This window comes from Stigmatopora argus, chromosome 4, assembly GCF_051989625.1.
Source record: "Stigmatopora argus isolate UIUO_Sarg chromosome 4, RoL_Sarg_1.0, whole genome shotgun sequence".
NCBI lineage: Eukaryota > Metazoa > Chordata > Actinopteri > Syngnathiformes > Syngnathidae > Stigmatopora > Stigmatopora argus.
The window spans coordinates 8,441,113-8,464,947 of NC_135390.1; the positions used below are offsets into that span (position 1 = coordinate 8,441,113).

Consider the following 23,835-nt stretch of genomic DNA (forward strand, 5'->3'; position numbering starts at 1 on the left):
TGTTATCTGACAATTCTGAACTCTATTTTTATCTGCATCCAGAATTACTCATGTTTACTGGAATTGTGATCAATGCATATACTGTACCCATACTAAGGACTTGTGTTATTTTTTTGTACCCCAACACTAATCTCCACAGATGCAAAATGATCCCTAACCCCTTTCCATTAGGGGGGCAAGCTGATATTTGTCCCTACAGTGAAATGGCAAGTAGCCTAGTCACCAAACCTTCGGGGAAGTCAACTTCATGGATGAAAAAAACAAACAGACCAGACAGCAGGACAGAGACACACACTGTCTATCAGACAGTGATGAAGAGTCAGGAATCAGTCAGAAAGTACGAAGAGCACACAAAAAGAAAGGAAGTGGAAAATATAGAAGATGGAACTGTGGCTCAACAATTGGATAAAATACCACAACCCAAAGAGTCATTCACAATAGGTAAAATATTTTTTACGACTTTTTTTTATAATCACCAATGATTTGACTACGCAATGCAGAATATCATTAGGTGCACCCATAATATTAATTCAGTAAAATAGATGTATGAATTTTCTAAATTCTAAATTGACTTTTTACATAGAATCTGTAATTAGGATTGGCTTTTAACCTACACCTGACACTGGCAGAGTTGTAGTAATAATATTTTTATTGTACTATTGTTGATATTGTAGCCTTTTCATTAATGTTGACTTTTAAGTGGTGTGGTTTTCCAAAATAGCTATTCATGTTTCTCACCCTTTAAAGTTGATCCATCAGACTTGAGGCCAAAGAGTGACATGGATGAAAACACTGTGACAATTTCTCTACTCAGGTACCCTATTTCATATCTCTTTCTTTTCATGCTTTGAACTGTGACCACTGGACAAAAAGTTTTTTAAATGTCTGTTTTAGAACATGTGAAATTTCAAGAGAAACCTGCAGCATCTTGGACTCTTTAAATTCTAGTCCTTCTCAAAGTGATGTTGTTAAGGTACTGACAAACTGGCTGCTTTTTCCATATTCAGACATTCCATGTCTGCCCCAGAAATGCAATGGTTTGGTTTTCATCATTTCATACATATCCATTTTTATATATTTTATTTTTCTAATTATTTTTTTAGATAAACTTTAAGTCTAAAATGGATTTGCTGCATTTAACAGCTGCACAAGGATAAAACTCCTAACTAAAGACATATAATACCATTGCTCACTCTCGAAACATCTCAGTTTTTACAATTTTAAGGAAGTTTAGCATACAGATCTGTGTTCAATAAAGACATTCATAGTGGTCTACATAAATTAGTGCAGTGCCTAGAATTTTATCTTTTTTTATACTAGTACATTTGTTGAATTGGCCGAGATTATTTGCTGTATTTTGTGATTATATTATCCCTTTGAAAATATTGATTCTGAAACTTAAGAAAAAAATCTCCTGGTTTATACTCAATGATGTAGTTCATTGAAGAAAACTATAAGTCGAACATTTTCATTTGAAATGAATATACATTGACATGGATACATTTCTACCAGTAAGTTTGCAGGACAAAACATCACATTTTCCCACCTAAAAAATACTTAAAAGTCCTTTCTTTTTAATAATCCAGTTGCTTTATAGTCCAAAAAATATGGTGCTTAAAACATGGATATCTTGGAAATAAGGTTTTTGAAATATCCTACAATGAAACATGTTTTTCCTTTATTCTTTTACAAGACTGCAAATGGCAATGACATCACATCAATGGTGAAAGCTCTTTTGCATACTGAATCGGACCTGACTGTCTCTCCGGTCATGGACAAAGCTAAGGTACAGTAGTGCAAATATAAATAAATGTAGGCAAAATAACAATCAAAAATTTTAAACAAGTGCGCTACATTTTGCCAGGTCCTATTTTTAAAGGTTTTTTTAAAACTAATTATTGTTACTTATTGTTACTTATCTACTTTCTTCAGTACATATTAATGTTTGATATTCAATTCTAAGGCTACTTCAGGTTTCTACATTCTAATTATGTTTATTCATACTATCGTTGCAAATAACGTTTCAAAACAACTGACTATTATCCTTCCTTTAATTTGATTATGTTTCACTTATTCATTTGACCTTTAATGTCAAGTAATGTTTCTGTTTAATTGTTTTGCTAAACCTAAAGAAGTTGTTTGCAAATTTGTTAAACACACTAGTCAGCCTGTTTTCATTTTCAATTAGTTAATACCTCTAAATTGATGACTGTCTAAATGTGTTTATTATTTTGTTGCAAATTAAGTAAATAATTGTGGCACTAAAACAGACCTAGATTGGCGTTGACATTTTGTTGCTGTTTTTGACTTTCAGATTCCTAAGAGTCCTGCTATTCAGTTTGATTCTAAAATCCTGGGTGTGCCAGCATATACAGGTATTGTGTTTCGAAGTTGTCCAATTCAGAATGATGTTCTTGGTTGGAATTGGGGTACAAAATGATCACTCACTCATTACCAATTAATCAGACTAGTGTATAATTTACACCACTAGATGGCGGAGCTGTCCTTTATACCAACCAATCTGCTGTACTCCAATGTTCTACCATTGCTAATGTAAAGAACCCCTTTTTCCTTTCCCCAAAAATGTCACAAAAACTCATTTGGAAATGAAATATAGTTTACCTTAATGATTCTTTTCTTTAATACTAGTTAATAGTACTGCGTCTTGACTGGAGTTTAATTCTAAAAATTGAAACGGTAGCAGAATTCATTTTCAAATGAACTGAGTTTTATAACATTTGATTTCTCTGGTGACAGGTCGCCCGAAGACCTATGCTCTGATTTTTGTTGTTGTGTTTAGGGGTTCCTTTTGATTATATTCCTGTTGTTTTACTATTGCTTCAAAAATGTCACTGATGAAGGGCTTTACTAGCTATTTAAGTTGAATTTAATAAGATAATTCTTGGAGATATTCCAACTCATTCTGAAACCTTAATAGCTGCTGAGTCCTTTCACTGTGAAATGCTTGAGATTATCTTAATATTTGCCATGCAATGGTTCAATTTAGTAATTGAAATTGGACAGTGTGTTGCATCCATTGTCATTTAAGACTGTAGAGTGAGAAACCTGAAGGAATTTGACTCAATGGAATTAGAATCTTCTAAGCGCAATGCTAGACCTGATTGCTATTTTTGATGCCTCCACAAGATGTCAGTCACACTTGGTACTATAGTCATGAGGGTGACTTAAAAGCAAAATACTAAAAGCAATGAGGCGTGCCTCTCATCTCATACTGCCACTGTATCATTTTTTTGCTTTTCCCCCCTTCTTATTCAGGCACAACACACCTGAACTGTTGTCTATATGTTAGAAGGTTGGCTTTTCCAATAATTCGGTGCTGGAGGCATTCTAGCAAATTCACTCTGTGACAATTTTCCAATTTATTATTAAGCAGAACATTTTCTGTACCATAATTATTTTTGCGAGAATAAACTATGTCCTTACGTCATCATCACATCTCATTTCTTCAGTGTTTTAAATTCTTGAAATTGCTTTAATCACAATCCCTGCGCATGTCACAGTTGCATATATTGCATGTACATTGCAAATTATTCTTCGTTCTCTTCCAGTGGATCAGCTTCTATCACTCAATAAGGAAGACTGGAGCATCTTCATTGAACACCTCTGTTCATCCCTTGAAGGACAGAAAACATCAACTGCTTTCACAGCTATTCAGTCCACAATGGATTTGCTGTGTTACCTTTGTTTTGTGGTTAAAGATAAAGAAGTTGCTAACCGACTGATGAACTCCAAAATGGTAGAGCTGCGTCTTGTAGTATATAAGTAAAGTAATAACAATTAGAATAACTTTGAATCTCCAAATTTAAACAAATGTTTTATTCCAGGAATATAGCCAATTATCATTCAATCTAATTAGTTTATGAGTACAAAATTACTTTTGATATTTGCTCATTTCTAATTTTCTGTGTTTCATCTCAGTATGCTCATTCTCACTTTGGAAATGCTTCCTTTTATTTAGCTCCAGTCACTTAATCTGCTGTTACAACAAGCACGTAACTGGGATGTGTAAGTAAATGACTCATATTTTTAGCACTGGCAAATCAATTACTAAACGTTCAGTGGTCATGTATTGGCAAGATAGTTATTGCTACTGTTAAAAAAAATGGTTGCACCATTGGGTGTATAGAAATTCACCAAAGAATGAAACACAATAAGTTCTCCCTTATTTGTACTTCTGGACCAGGATTTTTTTAAACAAATATACAACCTATCTTTTCTATAATTAAAGTCTATTCAATAAGTCATAAAATCATTGTTAATTAAATAACATGTTTTTCAGGCGGAGCATTGTTCTCAGGTTTCTGGGTCTGCTGGCTCAGCATTGTACTGAACTTGAAGCAAACAACTCAGTTTCTGAGGTAGGAACACAAGCACGGGCATGCACATCATGTACAAATCATCCTGTATTGAACATTTGGCAGCAAGGCTGCTGTAATAACTACACTGTAAAAACAATTAGTTATCATTAGTTAAAACAATATATCCTAATGAACCACCCATTGAAATGCAATAAATATTTACCTTAAATATATCACACATTTTATTCATGTATTATGAAAATAATGCATGTATAAATTTGCAGAATTTCTAATATGAAATATAGTGGGCTTAAATTATGTTTAGATTTTGATTTGAGACAACAATACAATTGTACATTCTCCTAATGTAATACTTGTTTAGATTTTTGTTTTTTGAACAGAAGATGATGACATTCACATTAGAGCAAGGGTGTCAGACTCGGGTTGGTTTGTGGGCCGCATTAACGTCAACTCGATTTTATGTGGGCCGGACCATTTTAGATATAATATTTAGATTTTTTTTAAATAAATGGATCAAAAGAACTGGATTAAAATCACTGAATATTCCGTTTTTGAAAGATCTAAAACAATGTTTATTTTAGCTTTTTTTAATATATATTTTTAGATTTTACAACATTATTTTTGAACTAAAAACACAGAAAAAATGATTAAAAATTGCAGTTATTGATTTAAAAAGGGGAAAATAAGGAAATATAATATACATATATATCTTTCATTTTAATTTGATCCTAAAACAGAAATTTGGCACTCATGATTTACTTTCCCGGGCCACACAAAATGATGCGGCGGGCCAGATTTGGCCCCCGGGCCGCCACTTTGACACCTGAGCATTAGAGGGTGGAAAAAATAAGTGAACTTTTGCAGAAATTAACTCAAATATTTTCTACAGTTTGAGATTACACTTGCACAAGGCCAGGAGCAATTTTAGACCATTCCTCTTGTTAGAATTGCTTTAGTTCAGCAATAATTTTTGGTTGTCTTCAATGTATGGCTCTCTTGAGGCCATGTCACATAATCCCAATGGGTTTTAGGTCTGGACTCTGACTTGGCCACTCCAGAAGTCGTAATTTCTTCAGTTTGATCCATTCTGTGTTGATATACTGTTTGGGTTGTTGTCTTATTGCATCACCCATCCTCATTTGAGCTTCAGCTGATGGACTGATGTTTCCCTGCAAATATCTTGGTACATTTTGTAATTCATTTTCTTCATTGATAACAGCAGTCCGTCCAGGGCCTGAGGTTGCAAGTAGTCCAAAACCATGATTCTCCCTCCACCCTATTTCGCAGTTGGGATGACGTTCTGATTATGGTGTGTGGTACCCCTTTTCCTCCACACATAAAGTTGTATGTTCCTTTCAAATAAGTACATTTTGGTTTCATCTGTCCAAAAGATGCTGTCCCCGAACTGCAGTGGACCATCAAGGTGGTCTTTTGAGAACTATTAACGTGCAAAAATGTCCCTTTTTTCTTCTGTGGTTACCTCCGTAAAATCCTCCCATGAACACCATTCGTGTTCAAACTTTTACATATCGTTGAGATATGAACTTTGGCTCTGGCTGATGCTCGAGGATTCCTTCTCATCTCACTGACCATTCTGCGCCGTGCTCTTGGCGTGATCTTTGAAAACTGCCACGCCTGGAGAGAGTGGCAACTGTCTTGAATCCCCTCCACTTGTAAAGGATCACTTTAACTGTTGAGGCATGGGCATCAAGACTTTATAGCTTTGTATCCCCTACCAATCTTATGTTTAGTTCAACAATTCTTGCTCACAGGTCTTCAGAGAGCTCTTTGGTGCTGGGCATGGTTCTCATCAGACAATGGTCCTTCTGAACTGCTATTTCAAAACTAGTGTGAGTTTTTAAAGGACATGGCAGCTTGAATCGACTCCTACAAACTCGTCACACAAATAAAAGTCTTTGTTGGATGACACCTGAATCAAATTAGTGTCTTTCGTGACGATCAGGCCAGGCCACATGCTATGCCAAATATATACAGAAAACAAACAAACATTTTGGTTTAGTCCAATGTACCCAGTAAAGTCATTTTTTGCACAACACAATTTATTATCGTTTCTCAGTGTCAGAATCCGTGGCACTCAGCAGTAAAGTTGTTACTGTGTTTAACAAAATGTCTGACAGTGGAACCTCAGTGTTTTTTTTCTCAGTGTGTACTGGTTTTAAGGAAAAATTGTACTTCTCGCTGTACTTTACCTCAGGGTAACAACTTTTTGAGAGAAGGACAAAGCATTAAATTTGAGCATATTTGTGCTTCTGTCTTTCTAAGATTGCTTAACTCAATCTACAATCTCAGCGGGGCTTCTCTCTGTGTTGATGTGTGTGTGTGTGTGTGTGTGTGTTTTGCTATCATGATGTAAACAGATGACCAAAAAAAGCCGTGTGTGTGCGCATGGGTGTGTATCTCAGCAGGGGTTCTCCTGCTGCAGTCCTGATGATTGGAGTGTCAGGACTGGGTTTAGTTACCATGGTAACTGTTATACAGTATAGTAAGACGTTCCCCCACCACCACCACCATCACCCACCCAGCACACACTGCACGTGCACACACAAGTCTGATTTCACCCTTTCTCATCTATTTGTTTTGATTCTCTCAAACTCATTTTTTGTCATGGGCCACATTGTAGTTTCAATTTCATCTGAAGGGCTGTGTTGTCTTCCAGCTAGGTTGCCAAAATTAATCGATTAATAAATTGACAGCTTTTCCGATTGTTAGATCATTTTTGGAGATTCAAATTAGTACAGGGCGGCATGGTGGAGTGAGTGGTTAGCGCGTCGGCCTCACAGCTCTGGGGTCCTGGATTTAAATCCACCTGTGTGGAGTTTGCATTTTCTCCCCGGGCCTGCGTGGGTTTCGTCTGGGTTTCCTCCCACATTCCAAAAACATGCATGGTAGGGTGATTGGACACTTTAAATTGCCCTAAGGTATTAGTGTGAGTGTGAATGATTGTCCGTCTCCTTGTGTCCTGCGATATGCTGGCCACCGATCCAGGGTGTCCCCTGCCTCTGGCCTGGAATCAGCTGGGATAGGCTCCAGCACCCCCCGTGACCCTAATGAGGAAAAAGCGGTTCAGACAATGAGAAGAGGGGGGGATTAGTACAGATCTTTTGCAATTATTGATTTAAAAAGGGGAAATATTTCCTACACTAATTTTCATTTGACTTTGATCCTAAAACAGAAAGTCGGCACTCATGATTTACTTTCTCGGGCCGCACAAAATGATGCGGTGGGCCAGATTTGGCCCGCGGGCCGGCACTTTGACAGCTATGCCCTAGATCAAGGGTGTCAGACTCGGTTTGCTTCACTTGATTTCACGTGGACCGGACCATTTTAGATATAATATTTAGATTTTTAAAAAAATAAATTGATTAAAAGAACTAGATTAAAAGCCCTGAATATTCAGTTTTTTATAGATCTAAAACAATGTTTATTTCAGCTTTTTTTAAATATATTTTTAGATTTTGAACTAAAAACACAGAAAAAAATGGGGAAAATCAGGAAATTTAATCTACATCTATACTCTTCATTTTAATGTGATCCTAAAACAGAAAGTCGGCACTCATGATTTACTCTCCCGGGCCACACAAAATGATGCGGCGGGCCAGAGTTGGCCCCCGGGCCACCACTTTGACACGTGCCCTAGATGAACCACCCAACCCACACGCACAGACACGCGCGTGTGGACACACACAAACGCACACTACCATTGCCACCCTCACATAAAATTAAATGGGTGTGACATTTTGTGGGTTAATCACATGCAAAATTGGGGAAGCTGGCTGGGCCTTAGCAGCAAACAAGCTATATACTTTTCCTGTTTACTTATCATTGCTTCTAAAGTTTTATGTGGCTCCTACAGGGGTTTAGCCTGAGAGGCTTCCGTTGTGTGCTGCTCATGGTGTTTAATGGGGATATGCAGACTTAAGGCGTTCTAGAAGTTCACAGTACTATAATCTTAAAGAGGATGAATAATGCTGCTGGAGCCCTTTCAGAGCGAAAATGCTCCAAGCATCCAGTGATGTGTCAGAATATTCCCAAGTATTCTTTTTGTAGGGAAAAGATGAATTTGAGCAGCTTGTGTTGATAAAGGGCACAATAAAGATCAGGAAAATAGCAGACAAAAAAATGAGTGAAAATTAGATGGTGTTGTGTTTGTTTGGGCAGAAAACATAGCATCGTTTCTCAGTGACACTTTGCATTTTACCGCAATACATTCAACATCATTTAAAGGTCATTACATATTAGTTTATTTATAGATGAAAATTATAATAGATACCGCTCATTGATCCCTACATTAAAATAGGAAATGGGATTTAAACGTATCTAAAAGTTCCCTTTTAATTTTACCATTTTATGTTCAGTCTGATATAGTAGCTACTGTCCTATCCAAATTTTCAAAACATGCAACACCAAGCCAACCTTTGATGTCAATATAGGTTTAATTAAAGGGAGTGTAAACTCCTTTTGATGATTTTCTTCTATATACATGACATCTCTTTGAAGATAAATAAGTACTGAAAAGCATTGGCACAAGCTGAGAACAAGTGAGTGCTGAATCTCTGAGTTATAGGCAGAAACTGCTTTGGTCTCAGTTTTGCCAGTTTTTGTTTTAGGCGGGTTTAAATCTGACTTTATGTCATCACGATGCTGTATCTGAGGATTGTCACTGCTTTCTAGCCCACCCCTGCCATGATACAAGTCAGTTTTGTTTTTCATTTGATCAATGACCTATACCCAAATGCCTATAATAACCACATTTTCAGGATCCTACAATGCACTAAACAACATAGTGAAATTATTCAAACTACCAAAAAATGAGATTACTTACTACATTATGAGGCACACAAATGCCTGACGAGATCATGCCAAATCCACATAGTGAGGACCTACATTGGATCAAACCCTCGATTTCAGGACTGTAAGGCCGACACTCTAACCACTTGCCCTAAGTGCCACCACTCTGACAACAATATATGTTTCTGCCTTCTGGGAACTTTTTAATTTAGTATGGCATTTGAATTGCAGTTGTAAAATTCTTACCGCTGTATATTAAATAAGCACGTTTGTTTTCTGTGTATATGTATTCATACATGTAATAATTTGTCACAGTTTACATTTAGTTTTACTGACTTATTTTGACCCTTTGCCTAAGAGCCTTACTGTTCTCTTACAGCACAGGTGTCAAAGTGGCGGCCCGGGGGCCAAATCTGGCCCGCCGCATCATTTTGTGCGGCCCGAGAAAGTAAATCATGAGTGCCGACTTTCTGTTTTAGGATCAAATTAAAATGAAGAGTATAGATGTATATTAAATTTCCGGATTTTCCCCCTTTTAAATCAATAATTGTATTTTTTTCTGTTTTTAGTTCAAAAATCATTTTGTAAAATCTAAAAAAAAATATTAAAAAAGCTAAAATAAACATTGTTTTAGATCTATAAAAAACTGAATATTCAGGGCTTTTAATCCAGTTCTTTTAATCCATTTATAAAAAATCTAAATATTATATCTAAAATGGTCCGGGCCACATAAAATCGAGTTGACGTTAATGCGGCCCGCGAACCAACCCGAGTCTGACACCCTTGTCTTACGGGTATTAAACACTCTAAATAATACATTTATATTAGTAATTAAAAAGGTCATATTAATGGAGACAGTTTCAAATACATTAATTTCCTAAAATGGTGAAATGAGAAATACTGTTTTATTAGACTTTATTTTACAAATAAAAGAAACATATTGCTCCAACTAAAAGGGAAATAATATTCACATTTTACGAGTTCTCATAATAACTTTGTACATCTGATCTTTAACATCTTGTGTTTTTGAGTATGATCAAGTCAGCAGAAAATGGAGGTTGACAAACATTCTTTATAATTGCAGGTAGTGTCCACAATTTCAGAGCTGCTGAAGGATAATTTGAAGAACAGTCAAGCAAATAGGTTTCTGCTGCCACCACTTGGGGAATTTTTGTACCTCATTGCCTCTCAGGTAAGAGTTGGAATGATAGCACCAATTCAAGAAATATTATAGATGACTATAGAAAAAAATGCTTTTGAAGGGAATATTACATATACATGAGAGCTTATTGAACTAAAAGTGATAGTACTGTTAAAATAGATGATTTGAGATAGACGCTATTGGGAAGATGATTGTTATCTACTCCTGAATCTCATCTAATACTTGAAATTGGTGTGATTTTATTTTAATTTACATGACTATTTGATAAACTTAAGGACTAAATGAGCATCTCCTACTCCCGTAAATCATTTAAAATGAAATCAATTTTTTTGCTTAGGAACAGGAATACGTTTAGGGTGTTAAAAGTGCCTCTCAATAAATGTACTTTTTGATTTCTTTTGTTTTTTTTCCATTGAGCTCTATGCTGTCCTTACATTAAAAAACACTTTACCAAAGTAAATTATATTTCCTGAAGTCTAACTATAGGCTATAGGTGTTCATGTTTAAAATGTTAAAGCACAGTGATTTATGATCATCATTCTGCAACTTTAACACCATTTTGCAGTATAATAAGATTTTAAATGCAATAATGGGAGTAATCCTTTTTCCTCGTTTATATTCTTATTATTCATCATCCTACTTGTTTGGAATCCTAGCAGCACCAAACTACTTTGACGACACAGCATACTTGGAAAAAAACACACACCCAAAACTGGTTGTTACTAAAGATAGAATCCAGAACAAGTTCATATAAAGTGCATTGCAGTGCTCTCCCTTAGATCACGTTTTTAGTAGAAAATTATTATTAGAACTGTTTTGCTGTCCAATGAATGGCGTGTACAGTATCCATTCTATTTTTTCCCCACCACAAGACTTTCTCTTTTGAGTTGAAATTGTTATTTACTTATTTTAATTATGATTTGGTCAATTCAGTATTTTTACTGCATTGCCTAGATTCCTACTTTTTAATTGATCATTTACATAAGAACTGAAAAATAAATTATATGACAGTGTTTGGTCCAATTCTCAAGGTCTTTTGAGTCGGGTTTGCATGTTAAGTGATGTTAGTGATTAGTTCGAGGTTAGTGGTACCATTGAGACTTGCTGTTGTGAGGCCACTTAATGTATTTGGCTTTCCTGACTGTGTGTGCGTCTCTGTGTGTGTATGGCTATTTGGGTTTCTGTCAATGACAATGATTTGTTGAGTCTTTAGTGCTGTGTAGGCTCGTATTTCCAACTATTTGAGTTTCCACATGGCGAATGTAAGTTTCTTTGGCAGGGCCAGTATGATATTGATGGCGGTAATACTCAGTATGCCGAGTCCTAGACAGTTGGCAGTGTTATTTGTTTAATTTCCTGCAAAGTTAATGATAGGGTACACTGGTGGATCCAGCCTCTGTAGACTGAGATGTGAATAATACACACACAAAAAGGAACTTTTTTTGTATTAATTATCTAAACGTTATATTCTCCGCAAGTTTGTTTCAGCAATAATAAGCTTCATGTACATTCAAGGCGTTAAGTTAAGACCAGGTCTATTTATTAAATGCTGAATACCAGTATTCCAAACTGACTTTTAAGCAAACATTTCTATAACAGTTCATTAACAGAACATTGTAGTTTTCCCATTAATCTATTACGTCCTGGCCATTAAAGCAATTATATGTACATGAATGGTAATCAAGATGTCATCCTTCCCCTCTTCCTGACGTGACCCTGTCTGGCCTTTTCCCTGACTTCTCTCCACTTACATTTCCACCCCATCATCGTGCTGCCTTCCTCACACTTCCACTCCACTCCTCAACTGCCCCGCCAGCTCCACTAGCACACATCCAATCCCCCTCCCCACACTCCTCTCACCAATGCTCCATGTCTTTCTATGACTCTCTACCAGGAGAAGAGAGGCTCCCCAGAGGGCCTGTGGTTCGTTCCCGCTGCCGCCTACACTAGCTTAATGAGGAGCCTGCGGGAAGGGGTGAGTGTCTCTGTGTATGTCTGTGTCTGTTTTTGTGTCTGTGTAACTGTGACTCGCTCTCGTGTGTGTGTTCGTGTGTGTGTGTGTGTGTGTGTGTGTGTGTGTGTGGTGCAGGGGATCCCTATGAAGAGTAATGATAAAGCAGCTGTGGGGGCCTAAAGCGTTGTTTGCCAGCTGCAAGTCAAGGGCATATAGAGCAGTCACATGCACACAATCTCGGGTGTGCACGCAAATACACCCCCCTGCACACCCACACACACCTCTTTACCTGCATCAAACACAGCCTGCACAGCTTATTGCCCTGACCTCAGCAGCAATTAAGGCCTCCAGACACACATACAGCATTGTAAAGGCAAAAATATTGAAATTTATTTAATTTTTGCCCTCCTTTTTACTCTTCTGCAAATTATTATTATACCCTCCCTACATATTTCACATGAAAATGATCACACTGAAATTTGTTTAGCCATTGAAACAAAAATGACCTGTACCAAAAGAATAATACCCACAGCTAAAACATTACTGTCTGGATGATTGGTGTATTTTATTCATTTATTTATTCATATTTTTTCTCCGTGAAGGTGCATTTGTAAATCGATGGGTTGATAGTGGATAGATAGATAGATAAACAGGCTGATTATGAATTCATATCATTATTTATGATTTTGATATACATGTAACCGAGGAAACAACAGGCAGATAGAGAGGAAGGAAGGAAGGAAGGAAGGAAGGAAGGAAGGAAGGAAGGAAGGAGGGAGAGTCTCAAAGGTAAAAGGGTCTTACAAGGGTGGCCCACTACAGCAGAATGAATATAGATGAAACTCTGGTCTGCACAGTTGTCAGTTTGTATCTACTGTTGCTTCATTACCACTGGGACGAGGGTGGAGATAGATGAGGGGGGGTGACAGGAGCAGAGAGAAGGGTTGTGGGGAGAAGAGGGGAGGTTGACTTATTTATCATTATTGAGCTGTGAGAGTATGCTGGGCACACTCACACACAGACACACACGTGCACGCTCATATACACAGAGTTGAAGGAACCAGAACCTCATCCTCAGACCCAACTTTTTTCTCTTTCTTTTTTTTCCTCTCCATACTCACCCCTCCTTCAATCATATTTCTCGCTCCCTCATGTCCGTGAGCTAGTTTTTCCATTAAAAAAACACATCCATTCAGTCAGTCATTTATGTTCTACTACTTGTCCTATTTAGTTTAAATTGAAGACTATGCCAGCAACTTTTTCCTACCATTATAAGTACTTCATATGGTATGAAAAAAAACTAAATTTATATGCATATACTACGTACATTATGCTATCTATACACATCACTTTTATAATTTTCCATTGTACATTCAGATATGTCTAACTCCATTTTATTTTAGTAAACAGATCACAATCTCCACGAGTTATATGCAACACACTCCACAAGAAATAGAGATGTATAATATTCATGACTAATATTAAATAATGATGTCAAACTCTAGTACTGTGTTGGCAGATTCTGTTGAACCTAGGCTTCATTTGATCATCTTTAATTTGAAAGTGAACAATGTATTGGTTTATATCCTAAATCAAGACGAAGATGCACATTGGGGGCTGTTTTTGCAATGTGGCTTCCTCTGATAGCTATTTCTTGGCGTATGATCTTACACAACTGATGTTTATCAATCAAAATCTGTCTATGACTACAAGGTTTTTACACCCAATCTGTTACAGTTCATTTCTGACAAACTGCAAACAGTAAAAGCATTAATAATGTAATAATAAAATATTGGTAGATTAATTCTTGCATGTCAATCTAAACAGAACATTGTTATTTTTTTTAACCGTAGCTCATTGTGCAGTATCTTATTAGATATACAGTAGAATGTGTGTCGATTGTTTAAGCCCAAGAGAGGATATTATAGTATATGAATGATGATGGAACCCCACCCCCTACTCCACACACATTTTTAATTAAGTCATTAATGCTGTGGGCATTTCATGGTTATTTATTTGGAGTGGCTCACGTTCAGATGTCTAAGCAGAAAAAGATTGAATGTGTTGAATGCAAATCCAGTGCCACACAGTATTTAGTACATGACAGCAATGAGATACACTGCCAAGGCCTTGTCTAATGCGCTCCAGGCAGTACGGTTTTGATGGATTCTTTGACCCACCATATCACCCCTGGCCCCACTTCACTGCTGTTTAGAGCGTTCCTCATTTATAAATAAAGCACTGGAGAGAGGGTGAAGTATTGTTGTGCTCGAAGGGCACCCGTCCAAAGAGAACATGGTGGTTTTACCAGTGAAAAGGGGGATGGCAGGGAGTGACAGGGGAGAGGAAAAAGGATCAGTGTACTGGGAGAGGGGGATGAGATGGGGGGGAGTCACAGAGAGTTCTACTTGGATAGGAGAGGGGGTTGTATGGAGTGAAAGCCAGGTTTCCAGGCCACACTCAAGCTGCAGGAAATTGTTTGTCATTCTTAATTCCTGCTACTGCTGTCTATGATGAAAATGACTCTGTTTGGGTGTGTGTGTGTGTATTTGCTGTACACACTCAAATACTAGAAAAGTGGTAAGCTAATTAGTGATTTATTACTGTATTCCACCAAAATAAGTCATATTTACATCATCATCATCAGTCATTAATATAATCCCGTCATTAAAATGCAAAAATCTTGCCTCCGTAATGTGTAGTTTTTATCGTCAGCCATAATATAAGTCATACCTGCATATCTAACGAGATGCCACATAAGGGATGCGTCAAGCTTTCTAAATGTTTGTTAAGGTCTTTTAAAATAATAATATGATAATGTATTTAAGGCTTTTAAAATATATTCTTTAAGTCGTTTTATAAGCCGCTTATCCTCAGGAGGGCCACAGGTGTGCTGGTCCTTACCTAATTTAGGTTGATGGTAAAATATTATACTTGACGTTTATTCACCACTGGTACCTGCCTGCTGCATTTAAAGGGGTTGGAATGACACATTTCGATTGGTGGCAAATAGAGTTGGAAAAGAGCAAACAACCCTATTTTAGATACACTGACTTGGACACATCAGCGAAATGGCAAACACCACAACTTCAACACATGCTGAACTTAATTTACAATCAAATAGTTCAAGACTTCATTTTCAGACTTCTTCCTTTTGTACCTGTAGCTTCTGTCTGTGTCTGTGTGTGTGTGCGTGTGTGTGTGTGTTTGCCATTTTCCCCCATCTGTCTGTTTGCGCCTCTTCCTGTTGCTCTGAGTTTTTCTTCCTGTCTCTTTTCTTTGAGGATATTAGCTGTGTTACATGTGATGCCTGAGGATGATAGATGGCGTGTGTGTGGCTGCCATAGAAGCAAATTCAAAACCAGGTGCACTACCTTCCAAAGGGCTGTAATTACAGGAGGGAACCACATCAGACACAGACATTTGAGTGTGCATCTAGCATCAAGTAATGTGATGTGATGTGGCTTTGCTGTGATGTGAGCGAGACTCTGAGGCCAGGTGCTAAGATATTGGCATATTAATCTACAGTGTGATCTGATCGACAGTTCTTTTTGTCCCCATGCTGAAATTTACCAACGTTGTTTGGAGGGGTGGTTAGGGAGTGTGTAAACCTGTCAGCATTGCAAAAAGAACGCTTTGGTTAAACCCAAGCGAGCTGAAGAGATTCCATGGGTGGAAATCATGTAACAATCAAAGAAACAATACAAACAGAAAGTTAATGAAGCTGAAAACATTTTAGTTTTGATGTCACTTCTGCACACTCAAATGAAAAGTTCTTTTTGGGACTTTAATTAGGGTGCACATTCTGCAAAATCTGGACTGAAGGTTTGAAATTAATGAGAGGTAATTAAAAACACCTCCGAAATACTCCACTTTTTGTTCTAAAGCTACCTGCCTGTTCCTCTATTTTTTATCTCCACCAATTTACATGAATGAGATGCTGATTCGGAGAAGCACAATTAATTACTTGTTTGCTCATGGTGAGCTAAGCTTTTAAAAAACTTTTTAGAACATATCTTACCACCACACATTCTAGGACACATTAACAAACTTGTAAGCTTTTTCTTGCAAGGAGTCATTAGGGAAGAACAGTAATTAGCAGGCCTCAAAATACTTTAAAATACATTAATGTTATTTTATCACTTGGCAAAACAGTTGTGGTAGTTTTGCGGCACAAGTAATTGTAGTGTGGATTGTTTGCCATATTTCTTTCATTTGGAGTGTTTGCATCCTTAAAAGCACAAGAAAACACCTTGATCAAGTGTATCCAAGCAGAAAGAATTTTCTTGAACAATGTGATTTAAAAAAACCATAGAATTCCATTTTCTTATGTATCAAAGTAGAGAAAAACATCAATAAAAGCTCCTATTACTATGTTTTTTTAGCCAATCCAATGGGAGTATTTGAAATAGTTCCTGGTGTCGTCAAGTACCCCACACTTTCATACAGACGGGTTGGAGCTGGAACCCTAAACCCTGACTTCTAATACTAAAAGTAAAACTTTTGATTATGCTTAATAGCTAGATATTTATTCATTTTCTATACGGCTTATCATTACAAGATAGGTGTGGGTGCTGGAGCCTATCCCCGCCAATTTGGAGCAGTAGGCGTAGGACACCCCTAATTGGTTGCCAGCCAATCGCAGGGTACACTGAGACAGACAAACAACCATTCATGCTCAAACTCATACCTAGGGAATTTAGAGTGTTCAACCAGCCTACCATGCACGGGAAACCGGAGTACCTGGAGAAAACCTGCAAAACTCAATGCAGGAAGGTCGGAACCCACCGGGTATTGAACCCTCGATCTCCAAACTGTGGCGCAGACATGATAATCATTATTTCAGCGTGCTGCTATGATAATATTAAGAAGTTGATTTTCTAGAGATTAGATTGGTTCTAAGTATGAAATGACGAGGCTGATGAAATAATGCCGCGAGTTATAATGAGAACAATTCCCTTGTTTCTCAATACACTGTAACAGAGTTTCATGAGGCTAATGTAAGAGGAAAAAGAATTCCTCTTTTTTCTTTTCTTTCTTTTGCTCTTTCCTTTTTCGCCTCTCCTCTCGATCTTTTTCTCTCACTCTTCCCCTCTCTTTCACTCATTCCCTCTCTTTCAGTCTTTCTCTTTGTCATTCAGTTTTTCCTTTAAAATTCTTTGCAGGGAAACAGTCTATTAAATACATAGATGGTGAGTTCTCCCCCGTGGGCTCATTAGTGAACTGGCCCTCACGGCCTGGAGGATGCTGGAAAAGACCATTGTGCCAGCTCCCACAGGGGTGTCAGTAGAATCTTTATACTATCGTGCTGTGCAATCCCTTGGCATTGATTACACAATGTGATGGACTTTATTGGATTAATAGATTGGTTGTTGAATCACTTGTGCTATGTCTAAATAAAGATGGATCACAGCCTGACTACTGAAGCATTGTTGAATGTCAGATGTGCTTAAGCAAGCTTTATTTAAATTGTTATTCCTTGAGAGAGGTCCTGCCTCACAATTTCTTCTCACTCATCCCAAAGGTCTTTGAGGTGAGGGGGCTCAAGTTCTTTCACATGGACATGTCTAAGCATGCCTCCATGAGACCTGCTTTGCAAATATAACACAGTCATACTGCACCCATAAACAGGCCTTATGAATACTGTTCCCACAATTTGGCAACAATAGTCTAAACCAGGGGTCGGGAACCTTTTTGACAGAGAACGCCATAAACAATTACTATTTTCAAATGTTATTCCCTGAGAGCCATACTCACAATTTATAAGTCAAAATACATGAAAATGTGCCAATTTTTTAGTTATTTTACCACTTCTAAAGTACAAAAAGTCTTTGAATTCTTTTGACAACATTGTTACGCTGTTGCTAATCAATGAATATCAATGAGTATCAATGAGAGAATAGATGCAGAAGACTCCAATGGAAAAAAGTCAATGCCACAGTGCCGACGTGATGTTCCTATTGGTGCATTCGGGATTCGGCTCTCTCACCACCGGTTTCCATATTTTAGCTCAGAGCCATATGCAACCATCAAAAGAGCCACATGTGGCTCCCGAGCCATAGGTTCCCTACCCCTGGTCTAAACGATTGATTGATTCACAATGTATATGATATGTATCAAAACATCTATCCACCCATCCAGAATCTTGTCGTGCTGGATTGAAAGGTGGACTATCCCGTAAACTGGTTGCAGGTTAGTTGCAGGGTGCACACAGAAAAAATCTTGCTGCCAGTGTCTTTCCATATAATAAACAGAGCATATGCAAATCATTTTTGTGGAGAAACTACAAACCTGCCGAGCTTTTACACATGGATCACAAATCAAGTTAACTTGTCTTGATTCTTATAAATAGTCGTCCATACAATCCACTATTCTACTTCACCATTTGCTCATGATGGAGAATTTGTACATCATGAGCTTTGTATATCTAACTTAAATTAAATTAAAAAAAAACTGTTCAGACAGCCAGATGTGGATAGCACTATCAATCAAACAATGCATAAACCCCAACTTCTCACAGTCTTAACAAAAGGAGAAACAAAAATGTTGCAATTAAGTATCAAAACAATGACATGCTGTCATCTCTCACTATTTGTCAGGATTGCAACAATTTACTTAGTAGACTTAATTTTTAGCCCTTTGAGCCATTTTTGAATGGAATGTAATTAACCGTGTACTTTATGAAAAGGCTGAGTTGTGTTCAAGTGATGTAACAGAGTGAAACACATTAATAACCTGACAGATAATGATTGCTCCTCTGTTTCCCATCTTACTGTGCAGTGACGCTCCTGGAAAAACTCATTTCTTTTGCCTGTGGGATTTTATGAGTCTGACCCCATTGTCTGAGTAAAATGACTCAGGCGTGCGCACGCCCATAGCCTTTTCATATTTATGTCCACATTTGTCTTGGTGTTAGTATAATAACACAAGTGTTTGCCTTTTGCTGTGTAAAGTTTCTCATTATTTCAGTACCCATTTGATATTTGACGATTCCCTCAGCACATACAATGAATCTTGCCATATTAAATAAATTCGGGATTTCTACTCTGTGCTATAATCATACATTTTTAGAAAATCTTCCCTCTTATACCTTGATCTTTAAATAAAAAACTTGAAATAGAATGACTAAATAAAGAAAAAAATATCAAGATTCAACAACTTCACATTGAATCAATCTTAAGTGTATATATGGTTAAACAGAAATTATTTCTTTCATGCAGTTACTTGGTGTCAAGAGATTTCATAGTCTACCTTTTTCAAATGAATCATTGCATAGCCACGTTTCTACCGAGCATCTGGTACAGGCTTAGTAGAATAGTATATCTTTTCTGTAAGATACACTAAAAATCGTGCTTCTTTCCACCAATTCAGGTAGGTGGCATTCCATTTAGACAGGGGATGTTGCATCTTATGGCATCATATTTAGCATGACTTATACTTTCCATGATGCAAACACAATGGAGGATGGTATAAAAACCTGAGCATGAGAGAAGATTGTAAGTAGCAATGGGGGGTTGAGTCGATGACAGCGTCTAGAACATTAATGATTCCTCGGGAGTTCAAAGAAGATGCTGTTCAGTAAACTACACATTCAAAGTCAAAATATTATGAGAAATAAATAGTAGGGCTGTAATGGATCATATGGATGTATTGATGTTTGGCTCCAACAAAACTTTTAATGACTAGGCAGGAGTAGTTTCACGAAAATAACAAGGACTTAGAAATCAAATAACAAAAAGGACATGGGAAAACGAGGCACTTGGAACGTGAGATGGCAACTTAGCATGATGTAAACAGAGCAGACGATCCCACAATGACTAACAAACACACAGGGTATGAATAGACAGACAAGGGTTGATTACAAAGTGACAATGTATTGTGCCGTTCGTTTGATACCACTTTTAGACTGAAAATTCAGGCTTTTCTAAGAAAGACTATCTCCACCATAAAGGTGGATCCACCGAAAAAATGCACTATTAGCATATGACATTATCCACTGACTTAGTGGAGTTAAGTCAAATGTCTTGATAGCGAATTAACCTTCCAAAGGGAACTCAGTCTGCAGCCGACAGCAAAAACAACGTTTAGCTCAGTAAAGTAGTATTTTAGATGGCAAGAAATCTAAAAGTGCTCAAATGTCGCCAACTTGAATTTGGCTGTTGGTGCCTCTCAGCTAAACATAGTGCTTGAAATTGTTTTGCAATTATCCCCCAAAAATTGTAGTCTCTCTACATATACCCCTATTTGTACAAATTTATCATTACATTTTTTTTTTTTGTACTTAATTTTTTCACTAAGCACTGTGCTGTCTATTCAACAGGATGACTCCATTGTTCATCACATGGCTGCAAAAACTATAGAGAACATCTGCACAACTGTTTCTGGGCCTTCTCGCTGCCTGATGACAGTAGAGATAGGATATGCTCTGTGGCACCTATACACTCACTCCTCTGTGGAGGCTGTCAGACTCACCAGCATTTCTGTAAGTGGACAGAGTCACATGTAGGTTAAGATGGACATTCAATCAAAATACATACAGTATAAAAAAGAAAAGAAAAAAATAGAAAATAATAAATGTGTATGTTTACATATATGCCCACACATACAATTATTTTATTTTGTACGGTGAGTATTTGAACACCCTGCTATAGTGTCTTATTATATAAGTTCCCCTACTTAGAATTCATAGAGGGTCTGAAATTTTCATTGTAAGTGCATGTCCATTGTGAGAGAGAATCAAAAACCAAAAATGCAGAAATCACAATGAATGATTTTTTAAACATTATTGTATAAAATATCAAATAAGATTTTGAACACCTAAGAAAATCAATAATTATGGTTGTTTGCAATTACAGAGGTCGAATGTTTCTTGTAGTTTTTCACCAGGTGTGCACACTCTGCAGGAGGGCTTTTGGCCCACTCCTCCCCACTGATCAGACAGGTTTCTGTGCTCTCGCTGAGATACAGAGTTTAAATTCTCTCCAAAGATTTTCCATTGGGTTTATGTCTGGAGACTGGCTAGGTCAAGCTAAAACCTTGATATGCTTCTTATGAATCCACTGCTTGCTTTTCCTCGCTATGTTCAGCAGGTCATTGTCATGTTGGAAGACCCAGCCAAGACCCATCTTTAATGCTCTGCCTGAGGGAATGCATTTTTTGTCCCAAAATCTCAAGATACATGGCCTCGGTCATCCTCTCCTAAATGCAGTGGCATCGTCCTGTCCCATGTGCAGAAACCCCTCCCCACCCCCAAAGCATGATTCTATCACCCCAAGCTTCACAGAAGAGATGGTGTTCTTGGGATGGTACTCACCATTCTTCTTCCTTGTGGTGTACAATTTTGTCTCTGGTGTCTTTGGACAGCTCTTTGGTCTTGGCAATGTTACAAGTTTGAGTCTTACTGATTGTATGGGGTGGATGGGTGTCTTTATCCAGCTAATAACATCAAATAGGTACATCTCATTCAGGATAATACCTGAAATGGAGGTGGACTTTTAAAGACGGACTAACAAGTCTTTGAGGGCCAGAATTCTAACTGATAGACAGATGTTCAATTACTTATTAGCTGCTGTATCACACAAATATATTGTTTAAAAAAAGCCATATATTGTGAATTCTGGATTATTCTTTTTAAATCATCTTTCTTACAGTGGACATGCACACACAATGAACATTTAAGATCCCTCCATGATTTCTAAGTGGGGGAACTTGCAATATAGCAAGGTGTTAAAATACTTTTGGACTCACTATGTGTTTGTCTATCTTTTCTATTGTGTGAACAGGCACTCTCCAGGCTAAGTCGAGGAGTCCCCACAGTCTTTTTAGCAGTGATGGAGACTTGTGGCCCTGCAGCCATGTTAGAGGCTGTGAATGGAGCAGGGCCCAAGGTCCAGCAGCACCTGCTTACTGCTATGGCCACCGCCTTGGTCGATTCACATATACAAACGCAACGTATAACACAGATCAGTGTAAGTATACAAAATCATCCCTTTACATGTTGGTCTACAAGCATTGCAATCTTCAATAGCAAGAAGGGGAAAGAAAACCATTCCATCTTCATTTTGTTGCCTTTTTTACGGCCTCATTTTCATTCTATCTTGTAAACATGATGAACTAATGGTGAACTGCACCAGTACTGAACTGTGTACAAACTGAGGGTCTGTCAGCACTTACTTATTTAAGTTTTTATGAGACAGGCCATCCTATGCGTATGCGAAGCGTTAAGTTGGGTAAGGCAGAGGGGCTAAAATTGATTTTGAGATTTTTAGCTCCAAGTCTAGCATTGGTAATTGACTCTGAACTGAATTTATTTGCATTGAGCATTTCCAATTTAACACCAGAATACAAACTTAGTACTTCAACTCTGCTCTAATTATACACTGATATGCATTCACCCATCTTCTCTCCCCCTTTCCTCTCCCTTGGCACAAAGACAGACAGTCCATGAGTTTGTTTACACAGAACGCACTCTGTTAGTGTGTACGTATATGTGTGTGCTGTGTGTACAAAAAAAATATGTGCATGTTGTATGTGCACATCCACACTAATATACAGTGTGTGTCACTATCTGGGCTAATTGGCTGAGGGGATGTGCCGCCGTGTTCTACCTCAGCAATGCATTATGGGTAGTAGGGAGGGACTTATCAGCTCGGCACACATTACTGTGCTTTCTAATTAATTAACTCAGGGTTCTCGCACCATAAACACAATTACACGCAAGCATGCAAACACACACACAGTCTTGCATGGTGTTGCCGATAGTGATTATAGTGTTGGCCAGCAAAATTCTTCCCAAGCAGTAATTTCCCTTAGTTTATGCTGAGTGAATATGTTTTCAGTAACTGTGTGCATAAAAGTTTGCCTAATGTTAAGTCGAAGACCGTGAAGTACCTCGTTTTAATTTGTATTACTATTTTTATTAAATCTACACCGTATAGAGATTTAAGTACAGTAAGTAGGAGGTAAAAATTGTACATAATGTGAAGCCACTGGAATTTAATAATGGCATAAATTGCAGTTAGGTCTTCATCTGAACCAGGCTGCATGAAGAGATAGCATAAATCAATTATGTTTTCATATTTACATATCTTAACATGTAAACATTCACTTGACAGTAGGGCTGTAACAACAACAAAAAATGCACGACTTGATTTGTACTATTCAAGACAGATATTTTTTTAATGTGAACTCTAATCCTGTTAAAATAATATTTATAGTAACATTTAACTCAATCTAATAAATCACCTCATGATTGAGAACTAATACTATTAGAAGTAAATTAATAAATATGACAAGGCTCACATCTGACCCAAAAATAACAAATAATTCTTTAAGGGTAGAAAAAAAACCCTAATAATTTTGCTTTAAGCCCAAACATTGGCAGTCTTTTTCAACAAACCTGTAATACTGATTTCAAATACTGATTACTGATTTTTAAATAACATGAATTAATGTCCATAAAAATATGTATAAAAAAACTGTATTTAGCTGGCACATAATTTTAATCCACTTTAACATTAATTTGCCAACACTATATTTTGAAGAATATAATGGATAATCACTACCTTCCC

General features: G+C 37.3%; 1 protein-coding gene across 1 annotated transcript in view; it reads left to right on the plus strand.

The window, feature by feature from the left end:
* Positions 1-23,835, plus strand: part of ulk4 (unc-51 like kinase 4) — a 72,739-nt gene that overhangs the window by 3,940 nt on the left and 44,964 nt on the right. Inside the window, exons 10-21 of the mRNA XM_077599753.1 lie at positions 140-441; positions 748-814; positions 895-973; positions 1,694-1,786; positions 2,315-2,375; positions 3,570-3,757; positions 3,980-4,026; positions 4,301-4,379; positions 10,234-10,341; positions 12,206-12,286; positions 20,586-20,747; positions 22,048-22,233. Of these exons, the coding sequence (XP_077455879.1) occupies positions 140-441; positions 748-814; positions 895-973; positions 1,694-1,786; positions 2,315-2,375; positions 3,570-3,757; positions 3,980-4,026; positions 4,301-4,379; positions 10,234-10,341; positions 12,206-12,286; positions 20,586-20,747; positions 22,048-22,233 (1,453 nt within the window). The remainder of the gene's footprint in view (positions 1-139; positions 442-747; positions 815-894; positions 974-1,693; positions 1,787-2,314; positions 2,376-3,569; positions 3,758-3,979; positions 4,027-4,300; positions 4,380-10,233; positions 10,342-12,205; positions 12,287-20,585; positions 20,748-22,047; positions 22,234-23,835) is intronic.